The sequence below is a fragment of the Mustela putorius genome, unplaced genomic scaffold (genome assembly GCF_011764305.1).
Source record: "Mustela putorius furo isolate JIRA1106 unplaced genomic scaffold, ASM1176430v1.1 tig00003909_pilon_pilon_pilon, whole genome shotgun sequence".
NCBI classification, from domain to species: Eukaryota; Metazoa; Chordata; class Mammalia; order Carnivora; family Mustelidae; genus Mustela; species Mustela putorius.
Window position 1 is genome coordinate 8579780 of NW_025422057.1, and position 15641 is coordinate 8595420.

At 46.0% G+C, this 15641-nt stretch overlaps 1 protein-coding gene across 1 annotated transcript in view; it reads right to left on the reverse strand.

Annotated features, from left to right (window-relative positions):
• ACADSB (acyl-CoA dehydrogenase short/branched chain) overlaps positions 1 to 15641 on the reverse strand; it is a 38400-nt gene that overhangs the window by 14163 nt on the left and 8596 nt on the right. The window contains exons 2-4 of the mRNA XM_004751768.3: positions 3306 to 3465; positions 2989 to 3089; positions 18 to 224 (exon numbers count right to left, since the gene is read on the reverse strand). Coding sequence (XP_004751825.2) covers positions 18 to 224; positions 2989 to 3089; positions 3306 to 3465 — 468 coding nt within the window. The remainder of the gene's footprint in view (positions 1 to 17; positions 225 to 2988; positions 3090 to 3305; positions 3466 to 15641) is intronic.

A 15641-nucleotide genomic window follows, 5' to 3' on the forward strand; every position in this document is an offset into this window, starting at 1 on the left:
AACTCCTGTGGACTCACTTGTTCTGTCGCAAGCTTGGTCAAATAGGTAGCCTTTTGTTCTTCTGTTCCATATTTTCTAATCAGATTGTTAATTACTGTGTTCTGGATGTCACATACCAAGGCCACAGATGCATCAACTTTGGCTAATTCCTCTATCGCTAGGATAGAGGAAAAAAAGGAAGCTCCTGTTCCTCCATATTTTGTTTCAATTTCAATACCCATCAACTGAAAGGAAAAACAAGGAAACAGATTAAGAAAGCTATTTTCTTTATTTTTATTTATGATTTTATTTATTTATTTGACAGAGAGAGAGAGAGCACTAACAGGGATAGCAGCAGAGGGAGAGGAAGCAGCGGACTCCCCACTGAGCAGGAGGCCAGATGTGGGACTTGATTTCAGGACCCTGGGATCATGACCTGAGCCAAAGGCAGACACTTTACCCACTGAGCCACCCAGATGCTCCAAGACAGCTAATTTTCATATGGGAAAATTTCTCGCAAGAACAAGTTCAAAATTAAATTTTAACTACATAAATTCCTAATTTTAAAACTCTGTATGTAGGGGCGCCTGGGTGGCTCAGTGGGTTAAGCCTCTGCCTTCATCTCAGGTCATGATCCCAGGGTCCTGGGATCGAGCCCCGCATCGGGTTCTCTGCTCAGGAGGGAGCCTGTTTCCCCCTCTCTCTGCCTGCCTCTCTGCCTACTTGTGATTTCTGTCAAATCAATCAAAAAAACTTTTAAAAAAAAGTCTATTTGTACATTTTATTTTAATTTGGTATGGCTTTTGTACTATCTTGTAAGTAACAAAAACTAGAGTAGAAGCCGTACCTCTCTGAAAAGGAAGTGGTTATAAGCTAGAATTGCCATTTGTTTCCTTGTGGTATCTGAAACACAAGAATCTGTAAAATGCTTTGAAGGATGATGGAGGGGAAGAAGGAGAAAGTGTCTCGGGCAGCAAGGACCTGGAGGCAGGCAGTGCGGCACAATCCCTTCTAGACAGGCTCCTTGCCTTGACTCCTTCAGCCAAGCTGGTAACTGAGGGATCGCTCCTTCTGGGACATTCTAGGTGGTTAGCAGACATCTGGTGGTGTTTCCCCAAACCCCAACAGACAAGGTGGAAGGGGCCTGGTGAACAGGACCAGATGCCGGCCAAGCTTTCCAAGGACCGTCTATATTCAGCAGCTACTCCTAAGTCTGGACCGTGAAACTCCCGCAGTTCTGTTTTTCTCAGAAAGTCCCCATTTCAGAAGGAGCATGTGTGTACGTGTAATTCATGCCCCAAAGCTGTGCACAGATAAAAGGATAATGCAGCTTTCTATTCTGCCCAGCCGCTTCTGGAATCACAGCGAGCTACTGTCTGGGTCCCAGCGGTCAGGGTCAGCAGAGGGGAAGGCCGGGGTGAGATCCAGGAATGATGTTCTACGAGGAAGCACCGAAGGAAGAGGGCACGGCGGCAGTCCAAAGCTGCCATCATCAGGATGGCGAAGAGCTGTCGCCACACTGCTTCTCCCAAAAAGTCACCGGTTTTCCCTCCGTGGGAAAGACCGTGTTTGTCGGCGACTGCTACAGCAGGGGACCGCACAGGAACAGGAGGAGGCTCAGAAGAGCTGGTGTAGGAGGTGCCACCAAGTGGACTCTGCAGCTGGCATGACCCCTAAGCCAGGGCAGCTGGTGGGCTTCAGAGCACCCCGCCCGCAGGAAGCCCCCCCACCAGCAGAGTGAGGTTCAGCGCGCAGAACCCTAAGCCTTCTCAGAGCGGCCCAAGGGCTCTACCAACGCTGAAGATGAAGCCAGCCCGAGAAACGGGACCCCCAGATGCCACCGACCCCAGGGCTCCATTCAAGACGCCACATTCCCAAGCGTTTCATTGCCTAAGAAAAGGTAGAAAAATCACAACTAGGCAGGATAAAACAAAGCCGGTCTCTTCAAAACAGGACGAAGCAAAAACTATTCCCATTGGGTGAAAAAGGCGGTATTTTTGCAGCAGGATGACAGACAAAATTTTAGCCCATGGCTCCAAAGAGGAACTACCCGTCCTGGGATATCCCATATTCACAGTGAAAGGGAAACGTCACTCGACATCACTCGCTACGGAGACGGAGAGATGATGAGTGAGGGCAGTGATTCTGAAAACGTTCCCCTTCAGCCGCCATGCGGATAACCTACCGCTGGGGCGCTCTACTGTCACCCGTGGCGTCTACTGGGCTTCTAGTCAAGGGCTCTGGGACTTAGGCCGCTGGAAGCCGGGGTCCTTGGTTGGTGCGGAATTCAGAGGTCGCCTCCGCTTCTAGGATTGTGGTGTGCAGAGGGACGTGGGTGGGATACAGGGTCTACTGTGAAGTCTCACTAAAATCCTCTTCTTAATCCTGGTGGTTGTTGAGGGAGGCAACCCCATGTTGGGGGGCAGTCCTGTACACTGAGCAGGACCCCGACCTCTACCCCCCCAGGTGCCAGCATCACTCCCAGTTGTGAACACCAAAAATGTCTCCAGAGACTGCCAGATGTCTCTTGGGGGACAAAAACAGCCTCCGGTTGGGGACCATAGGTGTAAAGAAATCACTCTCTTGCTTCCAAGCCCTTTTCTTAAAAAGCACAGTATTTCTAACTCAAAACGCTAAGTCAATTTAAAAGAAACTTTGAGCCAGGATTTCAAACTAAAAGAGAACACAGAGGGGCACCCGGGTGGCTCAGTCGGTGGAGCGTCTGCCTTCCAGGATCTCGGGGTCCTGGGATCGAGCCCCGCGTCGGGCTTCCTGCTCAGTGAAGAGCCTGCTTCTCCTTCTCCCTCTGCCCCTCCCCGCTGCTCATGTTCTGTCTCTCAAAAATAAAAAATGAAAATCTTTAAAAGAGAACACAGATAATTTTGACTAGGAAAAGAAGAGTTCATTAAGTCGTCCTGACAGTTCCTGCATTTAGTCACATGCATACATTTGAATGCTGGACAGTACTTATAGGAAAGTTTGAAATGGGAAGAATTATAAAGTATATACCCCTTGTTGAAACAGTCCTTGTATTATCGATATGTCCATTTTTGAATTCTCATCCATGGTTGAAACCAGAGGAGCAACCTGTTCCTGGGCAAATTTTTTAACTGTAGGGGGAAAAAATACTGTTAAGTCTTTACTCTTTTAATAGGATAGGTTTTACTTTTTTTCAAAAAAAAAAAAAATTTTTTTTTTAAATTAATGTGAAAAAAATTCCATTTACAAACTGAGGTGAACACACCCCCTAGGCCCGTCATGGGATTTCACACCAGACCCAGCTGGTGACCAGAGGGATCCGAGGGCACACTGGGCCGGGTACTCACCAGCATCCTTTATCATCATCTCCTCATCTGTAAACATCTGCAGTGGAGCACAGAACAGCCCAGGGTTTATTGTACTGAGGAGAGCTTCTGACTGGGAAGACTTTAGGACATGGGGTGGATTTTTCCAAGAAGACAGGCAAGTTGGGAAGTTTCTTCTTAGCTGTGGGAACAGTCCCATGGAACAGGGGACACACACACCCCAAAAGTAAAGAGAAGTAGGTGAACATCGGTTTCTTCGGAATTAACTTTATAACCCCTTCTTACCTCTTGTGTCACCAAAAGAGGAGTGGAAGCTCTCACATTTTAAAATTCACTGTCTTGTGAACAAAAACACAATTCCTTTTTAACATTATGTCCTTTATCCAAGCAATAAGCTCTTCTAACTCAACAAATTTCCCAGAGCATTACCTTTTACCCTCAGGCAAACAGAACTTTGGGGGTGGGGGGGATGGGTGAGCCCGGTGGCGGGTATGAGGAGGGCACGGACTGCACAGAGCACGGGCTGTTACACACAAACAATGAATCTTGGAACACTGTTTCAAGAACTAATGATGTACGCTATGGTGACTAACACAATAAATAAAAATTAATTAAAAAAAAAAAAGAAAACAAAACTTTCTAGGTGGAACTCTTTCTTTCTTTAAAGATTTATTTATTTATTGGGGGGGGGGCAGAGTGAGAGAAAGAATCTTCAGCAGACTTTGTACTGAGCACGGAGCCCCACCTGGGGCTCGATCCCCCAACCCTGAGACCATGACCTGAGCCGAAATCATGAGTCAGAGGCTCAACTGACTGTGCCACGCAGGTGCCCCAGAACTCCTTCTTAAAATGTCACATTTCATGGACTTCTTTGGAGGGGAACCCGAATGTAATAACGGTATGGGGGGGACCATGGCAAAGAGCGTCATCAAGTGGCGCGGGAACAGGTGAGGGTGTGGGAGCTGTCCTGACCTGTCCAGGGTGGCTGCAGGCACCAGGGCTCTCCTGGTTCTCCTGACTAGTTCTGTTTCAGCTTCTCATCAGTAAGAGATGGTACAGCATCGGGGTTAAGGAAACAGGCTCTGCGGGCTGAAAGAACTAGTTTCCAATCTGGCATCTGGTATTTAGCAGCCAAGTGAACTGGGGCCAATGATTTCAACCTCAGGTAAAACCTCTCTGTCTGTTTCTTACCCTGAAACGTGTAGACCATCATCTTGAGTTTTGTGAGGACTAATGCGGTAACCCATGCCATGAAGGGTTTGGTAAGGCATCGGCTGGCTGTACAGCAAGAGCTTGGCAGATGGTCATGACTTCCTACTGGGACCTGGGAGAACAGGGGGTGGCGGTCCTAATGGAGGCAGTCCCAGCCGCCGCCGCAGAGTCAAACTGGAAGGGGAACTCTTCCAGCCATGGGCGTGTCCCCCTGCTGCTACGTCCCTGATGCTTCAAACCTGCCAACTGCTGTTCAAACAATGGATTTACTCCCATTTCGTTGAAAAAAGAAACCATCCCATTTGAAATGCTTGCTGTATTCTTCCAATTTTATTTTGTAGAATTTTATTACAGGGGAAACAAACAAGTTATTAGTCTCTGTAGGTTCACTAAAAACAGGCTAAGTGAAAGATGCCAGCTAACCAAATATCACATGTTCTAGAATCCTATCTATATAAATTTTCGGAAAAGACTAAGCCACAGAGATAGAAACTATAGCAGTTGCCTGATGCTGGTGTGGGGGGTGGGGGAGACGGTTCTACAATTCCGTAAATGAACAGCAAAGCATTTCATTATACACTTTAAAAGAATGAATTTTACGGTATGTAAATTCTACTTCAATAAAACTGCTGGGAAAAAAAAAAGAATTAATGTTTTCCTTTCATTCAACAAGATTTAAAAACAAACATTCTGGGCATCTGACAATTGCCTGAGAGCGCAGGATACCAGGGGGAATTCTTCTATAAGGCTCAAGGAACAGGGAACAGGCAAGAGTAAAGCCAAGTTTTGCAGGATTAAAAACCATACATGGTGTTAAAAAAAGAAAAAAAAAAGCAAATATAACAGTATACTGCAATATATTTTTTCTCAATAGTTTTGCTTACACATGGAAACGCTTATTGATAAAAAAAAATACAAAAGAAAACATGAGTCACTATGTTTGAAACCGCTGTTGATCTTTCCCACACTTGGTTTTGTGGTTAATGTGCCCAGGAGTCTGTGTACTCTGCTCCAGATTCAGAAGCGAAAACAAACATTGGCCAGTTAGAAGAAAAATGTGTGTCTCTCAATTTTGTAATTTATTTTGTTTTGTTTGCAGAAGTAGGAGGCAGATAGTTCAGGGCAAAGTTGTATGGAACATTTTCACCTTGTTAAGACACCTGGTTGGGCAAGGAACACTTTGGACCAGAAGGAAGGAAGGTAGTAATGTCTTCTCCTCAACGAAACAGATGGAAGAACCACGGCTAAGGAGGAAGGAGGCAAGAAATGGAGGTGCACAGGGGCTTTAGGACTTTAGGAGGTGAGCAGTGGTGCTAAGAAGCATCAGGACAGAATGTGATCAGTACGGAAGGCACCAAGGACAGATGGGCCTGGGCGACGGGGGGGTTACCGAGAAGGAGGCGGTGGGTGGGCAAGTCCTGCATGGGGCCCTCCACAGACTTAGGAATTCGTGAGACAAGGAGCCAACTAATCTCCTCCACAAAACGATCAGGAAACTAGCCGGTTACATTTGCAAACTCCAACACGTTGCCCTCCATTATTCTTTCTAGGGGAGATTATTTACTTCACGAGACTCCCCTACAGAGTTCGTCTCTCTGAGTCAACCTATCACCTTTGTACTGAGTTTCACAGAAAGCCCACCACGGAGAAACCCGGGAAGCCAGCAGGTATGATGATAATACCCAGCTGTTCCTGCTTGACACTGCTGTGACTAAAAATTGCTAAAAAAACCTGCTACTTAGTCTAAAAATTGTGTATGACTGTTGGACACATAACAATTACTTTATTTTATTTCTTTTAAAGATTCTATGTATTCATTTAGAAAGAGTGAGAGAGAGGCAGAGAGAAGCCCAAGCAGACTCCACGCTGAGTGTAGAGCCTGAGGCAGGACTCGATCTCACAACCCTGAGATCATGACCCGAGCTGAAATCAAGAGCTGGATGCTTAACTGACTGAGCCACCCAGGTGCCCTGACACATAAGAATTATTTTAGACTCAGGAGACCACAGAGGTGAATGTGCTTTACAAAGTGGGTAGTGGCGTTAGGGAGTCAGGGTGAGCTTACATATAATACAGCGGCTATACCCTAAGCAGATGGGATCCCTTTTAACCAAACGTTACAACTGAACGTTATGTCCTATCCTTTCGGGCAGAAAAAAAAACAATGTTCCTTTTAGTAGGACAGTCTTTAATAAAGGAAACATTTCCCTGCCTTGCCTTTAAACCCACAGTCCGAGGTTTCAATGATGATTTTCAACAGTCCCTGCCCCTCGGTGTTGACCTCAGCCTCTGCAGCGCTGGGATCCACTCCATCAAAATGATTTTCCACAGTTATAACCCTTTGCACCACATCATCACATTTTTTTGTATAGAGCAGCAATCGCTACTTGAGTGGAATCCTAGTTATTTATGCCTTGCCAAGTACTTCTTGTAGCTCGAGTCTGATCTGTTTCTGACTCAACGGACCAGAGTTCTGCTGCCCTTACTAGTACTGATGATCAAACCTGGGGTCTGCGAACTCCAGGTTCGCAGTGAACTCCAGTGAAGCCTGTGAATTTGGGTGGGGGAAATTATATCTTTATTTCACTAACCTCTAACCTAAGTCAAACATTTCCTTCAGTCGCGAAACGGAGGCCCCAAGTTACATGTTGTCTGCGACTGTCACGGAGAGAAATTACAGGTATTTTTATATCAAATAACAGCTGGTGCACAGATCTTGAGGCACCTCCCGACTTCAAACCTGCTGACCTGTTACCAGATCTTATTAAAGAAACACTTATTACTATTATCACAATTAAAAACATTTTTATGGCTTTTTATAACTGGGTTCCTTTGTAATCCTGCATAGTTTATGCCTTTTAAAACGTTTTAAGAAAGGGTCCATTAAACTTCACTATATTGCTGGATACCTTTCCTCCACAGCACACAAAACGGTAAAGAACCCCGGACTGCTGAATGTTCTGGTAGATTTTTTGCTAAACTCATTAAGCTTAGCTGTTGGGAGTCATAACCCCTCTCCATTATGTCCCAGCATAATGGAATATCCTTCCAAACATCCTCTGAGTGCCTTAAGTCTACAGGCTTTTACGATGCCCGAAAGGTAAAACAGGACACAGGAGAGAAGTTTGCTGACCTGCAAAGTCCCTCTTAGACTTTTCCAAAGGAAATGTTCTGATAGAACACAGAGGGCTCCACCTTAAATGCCTATACTCAGGGGTTCCTACCAGATGTGCCCTCCTGGGTCTCTCTTCTGCATGTGTGCACTAAGGCGTGGTCTTTCCCCCTTTGATTCCATCCCAGCACTCCAGAGTTCACGTTATCTTGTCTTCTTTTCTTACTAGTAACTTTTTTTAAAAGTTTTTTTTAAAGATTTTATTTATTGTATTTATTTGACAGACGGAGATCACAAGCAGGCAGAGAGGCAGGCAGAGAGAGAGGAGGAAGTAGGCTCCCCGCTGAGCAAGGAGCCCGATGTGGGACTCCATCCCAGGACCCTGGGATCACAACCTAAGCTGAAGGCAGACGCTTCACCGACTGAGCGCCCCAGGCACCCCCTCACTGGTAACTTTCTGGTGGTGAGAAGCTTGGCTCTCATGATCTAGGATGACTTCCCTGTGCGAAGCTAGGGCACACGTACAGCCATCTCAGCAGTGCTACCCGTGCCGCTCTGAGAACAGATTTACCTGTCACGGTGCGGTGCTCATGTACAGCTCTTTTCATCTGTGGCCTTGGGGTACCTGTCAAAACACTGTTTCTGCACCTTCTTCTTCCCTACCCCCTTTGTGGGGTGATGTGTCTCCTGTGATAATTGTGGGACCAACTGTAATGTGTGGGGTTTCCTCTCTCTCCTGCACCAACAATCTATTCTCCCACACCCGCCGGGTGTCCTTCCATTCAACCCAATTCCGACTCTATCTACCTAGAGATGGCATCGGGTCCCACAGGTCAAGGGGCTCCTGGTCCACTTCACAGCGCAGTGGCAAGCCCAGGCTGCCCCCCATGCTTCAGACCCACGGGCTACAAGACTACAGGTTCCTACCACCTGCTCCTCGGGGGTAGTCTTGTTCAGTCTACTAGAGAAGCTCACAGAACGGAGATTATTTGCTGGATTACTGGTTTATTATCAAAGGATAGACCTCAGGAACAGCCAGCAAAGAGAGGCACAGGGCCAGGTTGGGGGAAAGGGAGTGGAGCTTCCATACCGTCTGCTCGGGCACCCCTCTCCCAGCATCTCCCTGAGGGTGCTTATGGAGGCCAGATTGATTACATCACTGGCTGGCGGCAAGGAATTCAACCGGTAGCTCCTCTTCCTTCCCAGGAGGCTGGAGGGTCAAACTGTAAGGTCCTCTGATCATATGGTTGGCCGCCCGCACCCTGCCCCCACCCTTGGTTGCAGTCCAGAGGTCACCTCATTAGCATAAACCCAAGTGACTGGAAGGGGGTACCCAAGGGCACAACATGGTACAATGAGTACAACAAGGTACCCATTTCACCTTCAAGGTTCTCAGAGGACTTCAGGAACTGCAAACAAGAACCAAATGTTTTGGGGCGCCTGGGTGGCTCAGTCCGTGAAGCAGCTGCCTTCAGCTTGGGTGATGATCCTGGGGTCTTGGGATTGAGCCCCAGGCAGGGCGCCCTGCTCAGCGGGGAACCTGCTTCTCCCTCTGCCTCTGCCGTCCCTTCCTGTTTTGCCCACCCCCCCCCCCAAACAAAGAAATCTTAAAAAAAAAAAAAAGGAGCACCATCTGAGTGCTGAGGATGTTTGACAAAGACGCTTGCCCTAAGCCAAATGTGAGTCAGCTCCTGAGTCTCTCTAACTAGGCCCTGATCTTAGGCACCGTCCTCGGGTACTGCCCTTGGGCTGCTTAGTTCAGTTCCGGCGAGAACCCTGCTGGGTCAGCCTCAGGAAAACACCAGCCCTCGGTATCTGATCGCGTGGTCTGCCTCCAGCAAGAATCCTGGTGAGTGTGAATGAATCTAGCAAGTGCTGGAGAGGGAGACTTTTTTCTACTCTTCAGGGTCCTTCTGGCTGGCTGAAGACTCCAGTTGAGAAGAGACAGATTAACAGGAGAAAATCAAACTGAATGGCACAAGCACAGGCAGTCCACAGAGACATGGCAACTGCGAAGACAGGCAACACGGTGTTTCTGTGAGCTAAGGAGGGGCAGACGGCCGGGGCCCGAAGTGGAGAAGACCATTCGCAGGAAGGAGGAGGAAGATGTTTGGAAAACAAAAGATAGCCTTTTTTCTTTCTTTTTTTCTGGTGAGCTCTACACCCAATGTAGGACCCCAAGACCAAGAGTCACATGCTCTACTGACTTAGCCAGCCAGGCACCCCACAGGTTACTCTACTATGTACTCTTGATAGCTCTCTTCCTGGTACAAGCAGGCAGGTGAGGGGGAGGTAGAGAGCTTTTCCTGAACCTGCTGGGTTTTGGTTGCTTTTAACTCATAATAATGTTCATGCCAAGGTGGTCCATGTTCGGGTGGCCTGCCCCCAGCCTCGCCCTCAACCCCCCCCCCCCCAAGAATCTCGCTTAACCCTGTCGTTCCTTCTTAGTGATTTTCTATCCCGACTTGTTCGCTAGAAATCTCCATTTGTCCTTGTTGTACTTTGGTACTGAGCTTGATCTCACCTCCCTACTGCAAAAATCCCATGCAGAAGCCCCTCCTTGAATCAAGTCTTCCTTATCGTCTTTAACACAGGTCATGAATAATTTTTCTTTAAGTGGGAAGAAACTCTCCTGCTCTGCGGGTTGAGTGTAAAAACAGGTCTAATCACTACTTAAGTGACAGTCCAGACCAAGGCCCAGCAATTCCCCTTTCGTTCATACGCATGAGTACACGCTTGCAAACAATGCAGTGAAATTTACAAAGGTGACACATTAAAAATCCAATTTCTGTCAACAAAGGAATGCGTAAGTTGTAATTGCATTCTGAAGAGGAGAAGAATTTGCCACGGCAAAAATGTGTCTGTTTGCCAGAAGGATTTTCTCGAGCTGGTTATTTGTAAGAAACAGCAGGGCAGCTCTGGAAACTGAGAACACGTCAGTCACACTTCTGCGGGAGGCGTTACTGCTCTACGTAAGAGAGATCTCCCTGTGTAAGCACGTCTTCCTCTCTGTGCCAGAACAGGTGACCAGATCCCTAGAAAAGGCAAGGACATAAACCTGCATAACCACCCCACCCTTATTTACTGTGCTTTTCCTGGCAATCTCCCATAAACGTACCAGCGTTTGTATTTAGCTGGTAACAGTATTTAAGGGGATGGTGGCTTGGGCCATTTCAGAATCACTCCGTTTTCCTGGGTTTCTCCCATTCATACATAAGGTGTACAGGTTACTAAATTTGTTTGTAATTTTCTCCCCTGTTAATCTGTCTTTTATGACAGAGGAATCTGAGCCAAGAACGTAGGAGGGTATAGTGCAGAATATTTTTTCCTCTCCTGTAAGTCAACAGAATACTGTAGAGCACTTAAAGTGAACTGGGGAGCTGCATATATCAACACGGAAAAACCTTGAAAATATAATATTGAGTTAACAAAGCAATTTGCAAAAGGATTTGTTTGGGATGATAGCATTTATGGATACTTTAAAAACACACCAAATGATAGTATATATTCTTAGGGAGACACAGAGATGCAGTAAAAGTTTAAAGACATGAACAAGAAGCACACGCCACAGAGTCCGGATTATGGTTCCCTCTGCAGGAGGAGTGGAAGTAGAAGTATGGGCTTTGTGTAAAGTTTCTTCTTTCCTTCCTTCCTTCCTTTGATTTTATTTACTTATTTGACCCTGAGCACAAGCAGGGGGAGCAGCAGAGGGAGAGGGGGAAGCAGCCTCTTCCCCTAGCAGAGAGCCTGATGCGGGGCTGGATCCCTGGATCCCAGGACCCCAGGACCATGACATGAGCCGAAGGCAGACGCTTAACCGACTGAGCCACCCAAGCACCCCACGTGTTTTGCTTCTTAAATACAGAACGAAACAAAACAAAAAACCCCAAAACTGTAGCAAAGGTAGGTTGCCAGTTATATTGTTCCCTGCATTTTTTTGTATATTAGAAATATTTTCTAAGAATATTTAATGTTTTGCCTTTCTAAAAGTATGTGTCATTGCCCAAATCATGTCTGCTCTGGATTTCCGAAGTAGGCTCGCCTTTAAAATGCCAGGTATAGGTTTTAGATAGGTGCTCAGCATCACACCGCGGGACAACTTTATGGATTTCTTAAGAACCTAACTGTCAAAAACAGTTACATGTAATTAAACTAAAAAAATGGTTTATTCTGGGAATGTTTACCAACTCTATTAAGATCTTGGAAACAAGTATGTTTAAATCAGGGGTTGCCACTCTTGGTAACTTGGGGCAGCTTCCAGCAAAAGAGAGAGAGTACAGCCCTACCAACTAAGACCCTGATTTAAGAGACCCAAAATGAAGCCTGGGTTTCTGGATTTCTAAAAAGCTTCCCTGGACGATTCTGAGACATAGCCTGGGCTGGAACCTGGCTTACATGCATGACTTGGAGAGTAAAAACTCAACCCCTCTTGCAGCTAAGTTTCAAAAGCTCAACCATTTCCTTGCCTGTAGTCGTGACTCATGAATGTGCCTCCCTGCTTCCCCCTCCCTCCCCACTCTTCCCCCAAAGTGTCTGGCTTTAAAATTTCTTTGTGTTAAACAAGTAACGAGGTTCAAAAAAAAACTGTGCCAATCCCAAAGCTGTTGTGCCATCCCGATCCGGCCCACTTCTCAACTTCCCGCACAGGTGACCACTTGATTAGCTTATTACCTTTGTCACATTCTTTATATACAAATCTAAGCAAACAGAAATACATTTCCTTATTTTCCTCCTTGTCCTCTGTGAAAGGAAGCAGCTGGGTGGCTCAGTGGATTAAGCCTCTGCCTTCGGCTCAGGTCATGATCTCAGGGTCCTGAAATCGAGCCCCGAACTGGGCTCTCTGCTCAGCAGGGAGCCTGCTTCCCCCTCTCCCTCTCTGCCTGCCTCTCTGCCTGCTTGTGATCTCTCTCTCTCTCTGTGTCAAATAAATAAACAAAACATTTAAAAAAAATAATTTCATTATAAATAATGCTGCAACACGGGGGGCCTCCGTGTCACTGTGTCAGCGCATGTCTCAGTTGTGGACAAGGTTACACAAAGCTAAAGGCAACAGAACACGGCAGATCTATACACACCTAGTTGGAGTATGTGTGTATATTTATACACACATAATACATTTCTTGGAAAGAAAACTTTTCCTTTACCTACAGGAAGGGTGTGAGGCGTGGGTGGGAGGGGGCAGCTGGGCACTGACAAGAAACAGATTAACAGGAGAAAAGATAGTTTCTTCATCTAAAATCTGTTTTCCAGAGGCTTCAGTTCACACAGCGTTCCTCGCGACTGCTCAGATGCTTTTCAAGCTCACAATAATAATTTCTGCACCACTTAGGTGGGCTAATTCCTTCAGCCTGTGATGCTCATTTCCGGTTCTGGTAACGGCTGTGAAAAGGTAACCACGGGCAGCAGAAGGGTGCTGGTCCCATCTGATCTGATTGATGGTGGGTGGATCTCTCCTTCCAATTGATGTGACTTCCTGGCACCTCATTACGAATTTCAAAATAAGCTTCTGAGAATTCAAAGAACTGCTTCAGTGAGAGACCTCTGACCTGTATGATTTCACTCCCTGGGAACTCTGCCTGTGGCACACACTGGAAGTGGGAATTCTATTTTAGAGAGCATGAATGGAATTCAAAATTCGGATTAAGTGGGGCGCCTGGGTGGCTCAGTGGGTTAGGGCTTCTGCCTTCGCCTCAGATCATGATCCTAGGGTCCTGGGATCGAGCCCCGCATCAGGCTTCCTGCTCACCAGGGAGCCTGCTTCCTCCTCTCTCTCTGCCTGCCTCTCTGCCTACGTGTGATCTCTGTCTGTCAAATAAATAAAATCTTAAAAAAAAAAAAAAATTCGGATTAAGTGTTCCCGGGTTGTCGTTGGCAGCAGTGAAACCACACTTACTCCCACTGATAAGTGTGAAAGGGTGCCCACTTCCCTAGGGCCTGGCCAGCAGAGCACATTGCTCAACTTTTGGACTTCTGTGTCCATCTAACAGAGGAGAACTGTATCGCAGTGTTCCCATACTGTATTTCTCCTATGAGTTTGCACATCTTTTCATATGTTTAAGAACCATTTGTCGTTCTTTTTCTATTTACGGTTTATTCGTGTCCTTTGCCCATTTTCCTATTCGGTTGTTTTTTCTTCCCTGATTTCCAGGAGTAGGAAATTAATTTTCTAAAACCGGTTTGCCATTTGTCTTCTGACTTCGCTTATACTTGTTTTGTGTTGTCATGCAGAAGTCTGTTGTCAAAATTCTTACTCTTTTTTTGGGAGATGACACCCAGCTTTTAATGAGGATAACATTCCTCACTGTAAGCTAAGAAAGGGATCTGCCCTTGCTTATTTTTAGTATTTTATACATTTAATTTTCTAATTTAATAGGCATTTAACACTGGCTAATGACAACAGTTGCATGAATAGATTTCATTTTTTTTTCTAAGTACTCCCCCACTTTTATTTAGAGTGAGCTCTATGCCCAGTGTGGGGCTGGAACCCATGATCCTGAGATCAAGAGTGGCGTGCTCCAGTGTCTGAGCCAGCCAGGCTCCCCCTAAGTCCTTTTTGATTTCCAAGTCCATAAAAATCATATAATGATTCTACAGCTAGATAAAGTGCTCACCCTTGGTAGACAGACCTTGATGGTATTTTTCATGTCCTTTTGCACTATTAAGAAACAAGTGTTTTTAACCAAGTAAATCTGAAGATCTAACTGGCTTTGCCCAAAAATCATGAATGGGCAGCATCCCATCTAGCAAGCAGAGGGGAGAGCCACCGAGCTAAACAACAGAAAGGTTTTCAAGGCAGAGAAGCATTAAAAAAAGAAGAAAGTAATTTGTTATCAAGGAATGCACTGTTTAGGCAAGGCTGCCCTCCCTCCTAAGGGGAGCTGAAGGGGTCTCTCAGTACCTTTCCTAGTTGGACCAGGAAATTCCAAGTTGACCCATTAAAGGTTACATTCTTGGGGAAACAATTAAGTTAGGTGTTAACTCTTGGTCCCCCGCCTTGGGGCCCTTAACTCAAACCATACCATTTTGGGCCTCCGGTTTTCTCTTTCACAGTACTGATTCAACTTTACAGACCCAGAAAAGATAAAATAATATTATTTTATGATGTAATTAAATATGTATAATCCATTAAAAAAGGATCTTTTCACCGCCAACAACCAGAATCCCTCTCCTTCTGATCCTGCTGGAAACTAAAAAACATTTTAAGAGCAAATCAACACAGTGAGAGATGATCAGATTGGTTAAAATAAAAAAAGTCATAGTGACATTGCCAACCAATGGCAAGAATGAGGCAGAAATAGCTCTCACACGCCACGGCCACCGGGCACAGGAGACAGGACTGCCTGGAAACCTGGCCAGCAGTTTCACACAACTGTGCACTTCCCGTGTGTCCCTGCATTCCTGAGTACTCACTCAGAGAAATGAGCACTGCAAGTTTGAAGAAAAGCCTGCGCACAGATGTGCAGAGCAGCTTTATTGCTCAGAGCCGAACACTGGAAACAACCCAACTATGTCTTGCGAGGTGAACAGTGACACACAGACAGTGTATGGCTCATGGTGGGGAATCCACTTGGAACCCCAGGGTTGGCAGAAAGGTTGGTTTTAACCTGAAGACATCTGAGATTAACAGATGCAGAAAAAAAGTCTTCTTGGAGTATCCTTCATCTGTCTAAAAGCAGTAGGTTTTGGGAAAGGAGGCTGCCAGAAATCCCTTCTTGGGGGGGTTCATAGAAAGAGTACCAACACCTGTATAGACAAATATTACCAACAACTTTATCTCCTGCCTGCCCTCCTAAAAATCCATGTCTTTCCTAAAAGAAACCTTTTTGTTTTTCCCTTTGAGTCCATTTTTTGCCACTTCCCTTGTCCCTACCAAGGAATGGAAGCCTTTAATCTCAACGTTTGGAAGAGCCAGCTCCTTTTGTTGGGTCCCCCATACAGATGAAATAAACCTTTTCCTTCAGTTAATGTTTATTGTCAGCCTAATTTCCAGACTCCAGCTCCTGAACCCAACAGGGCAGAAGAGAATTCCCTCC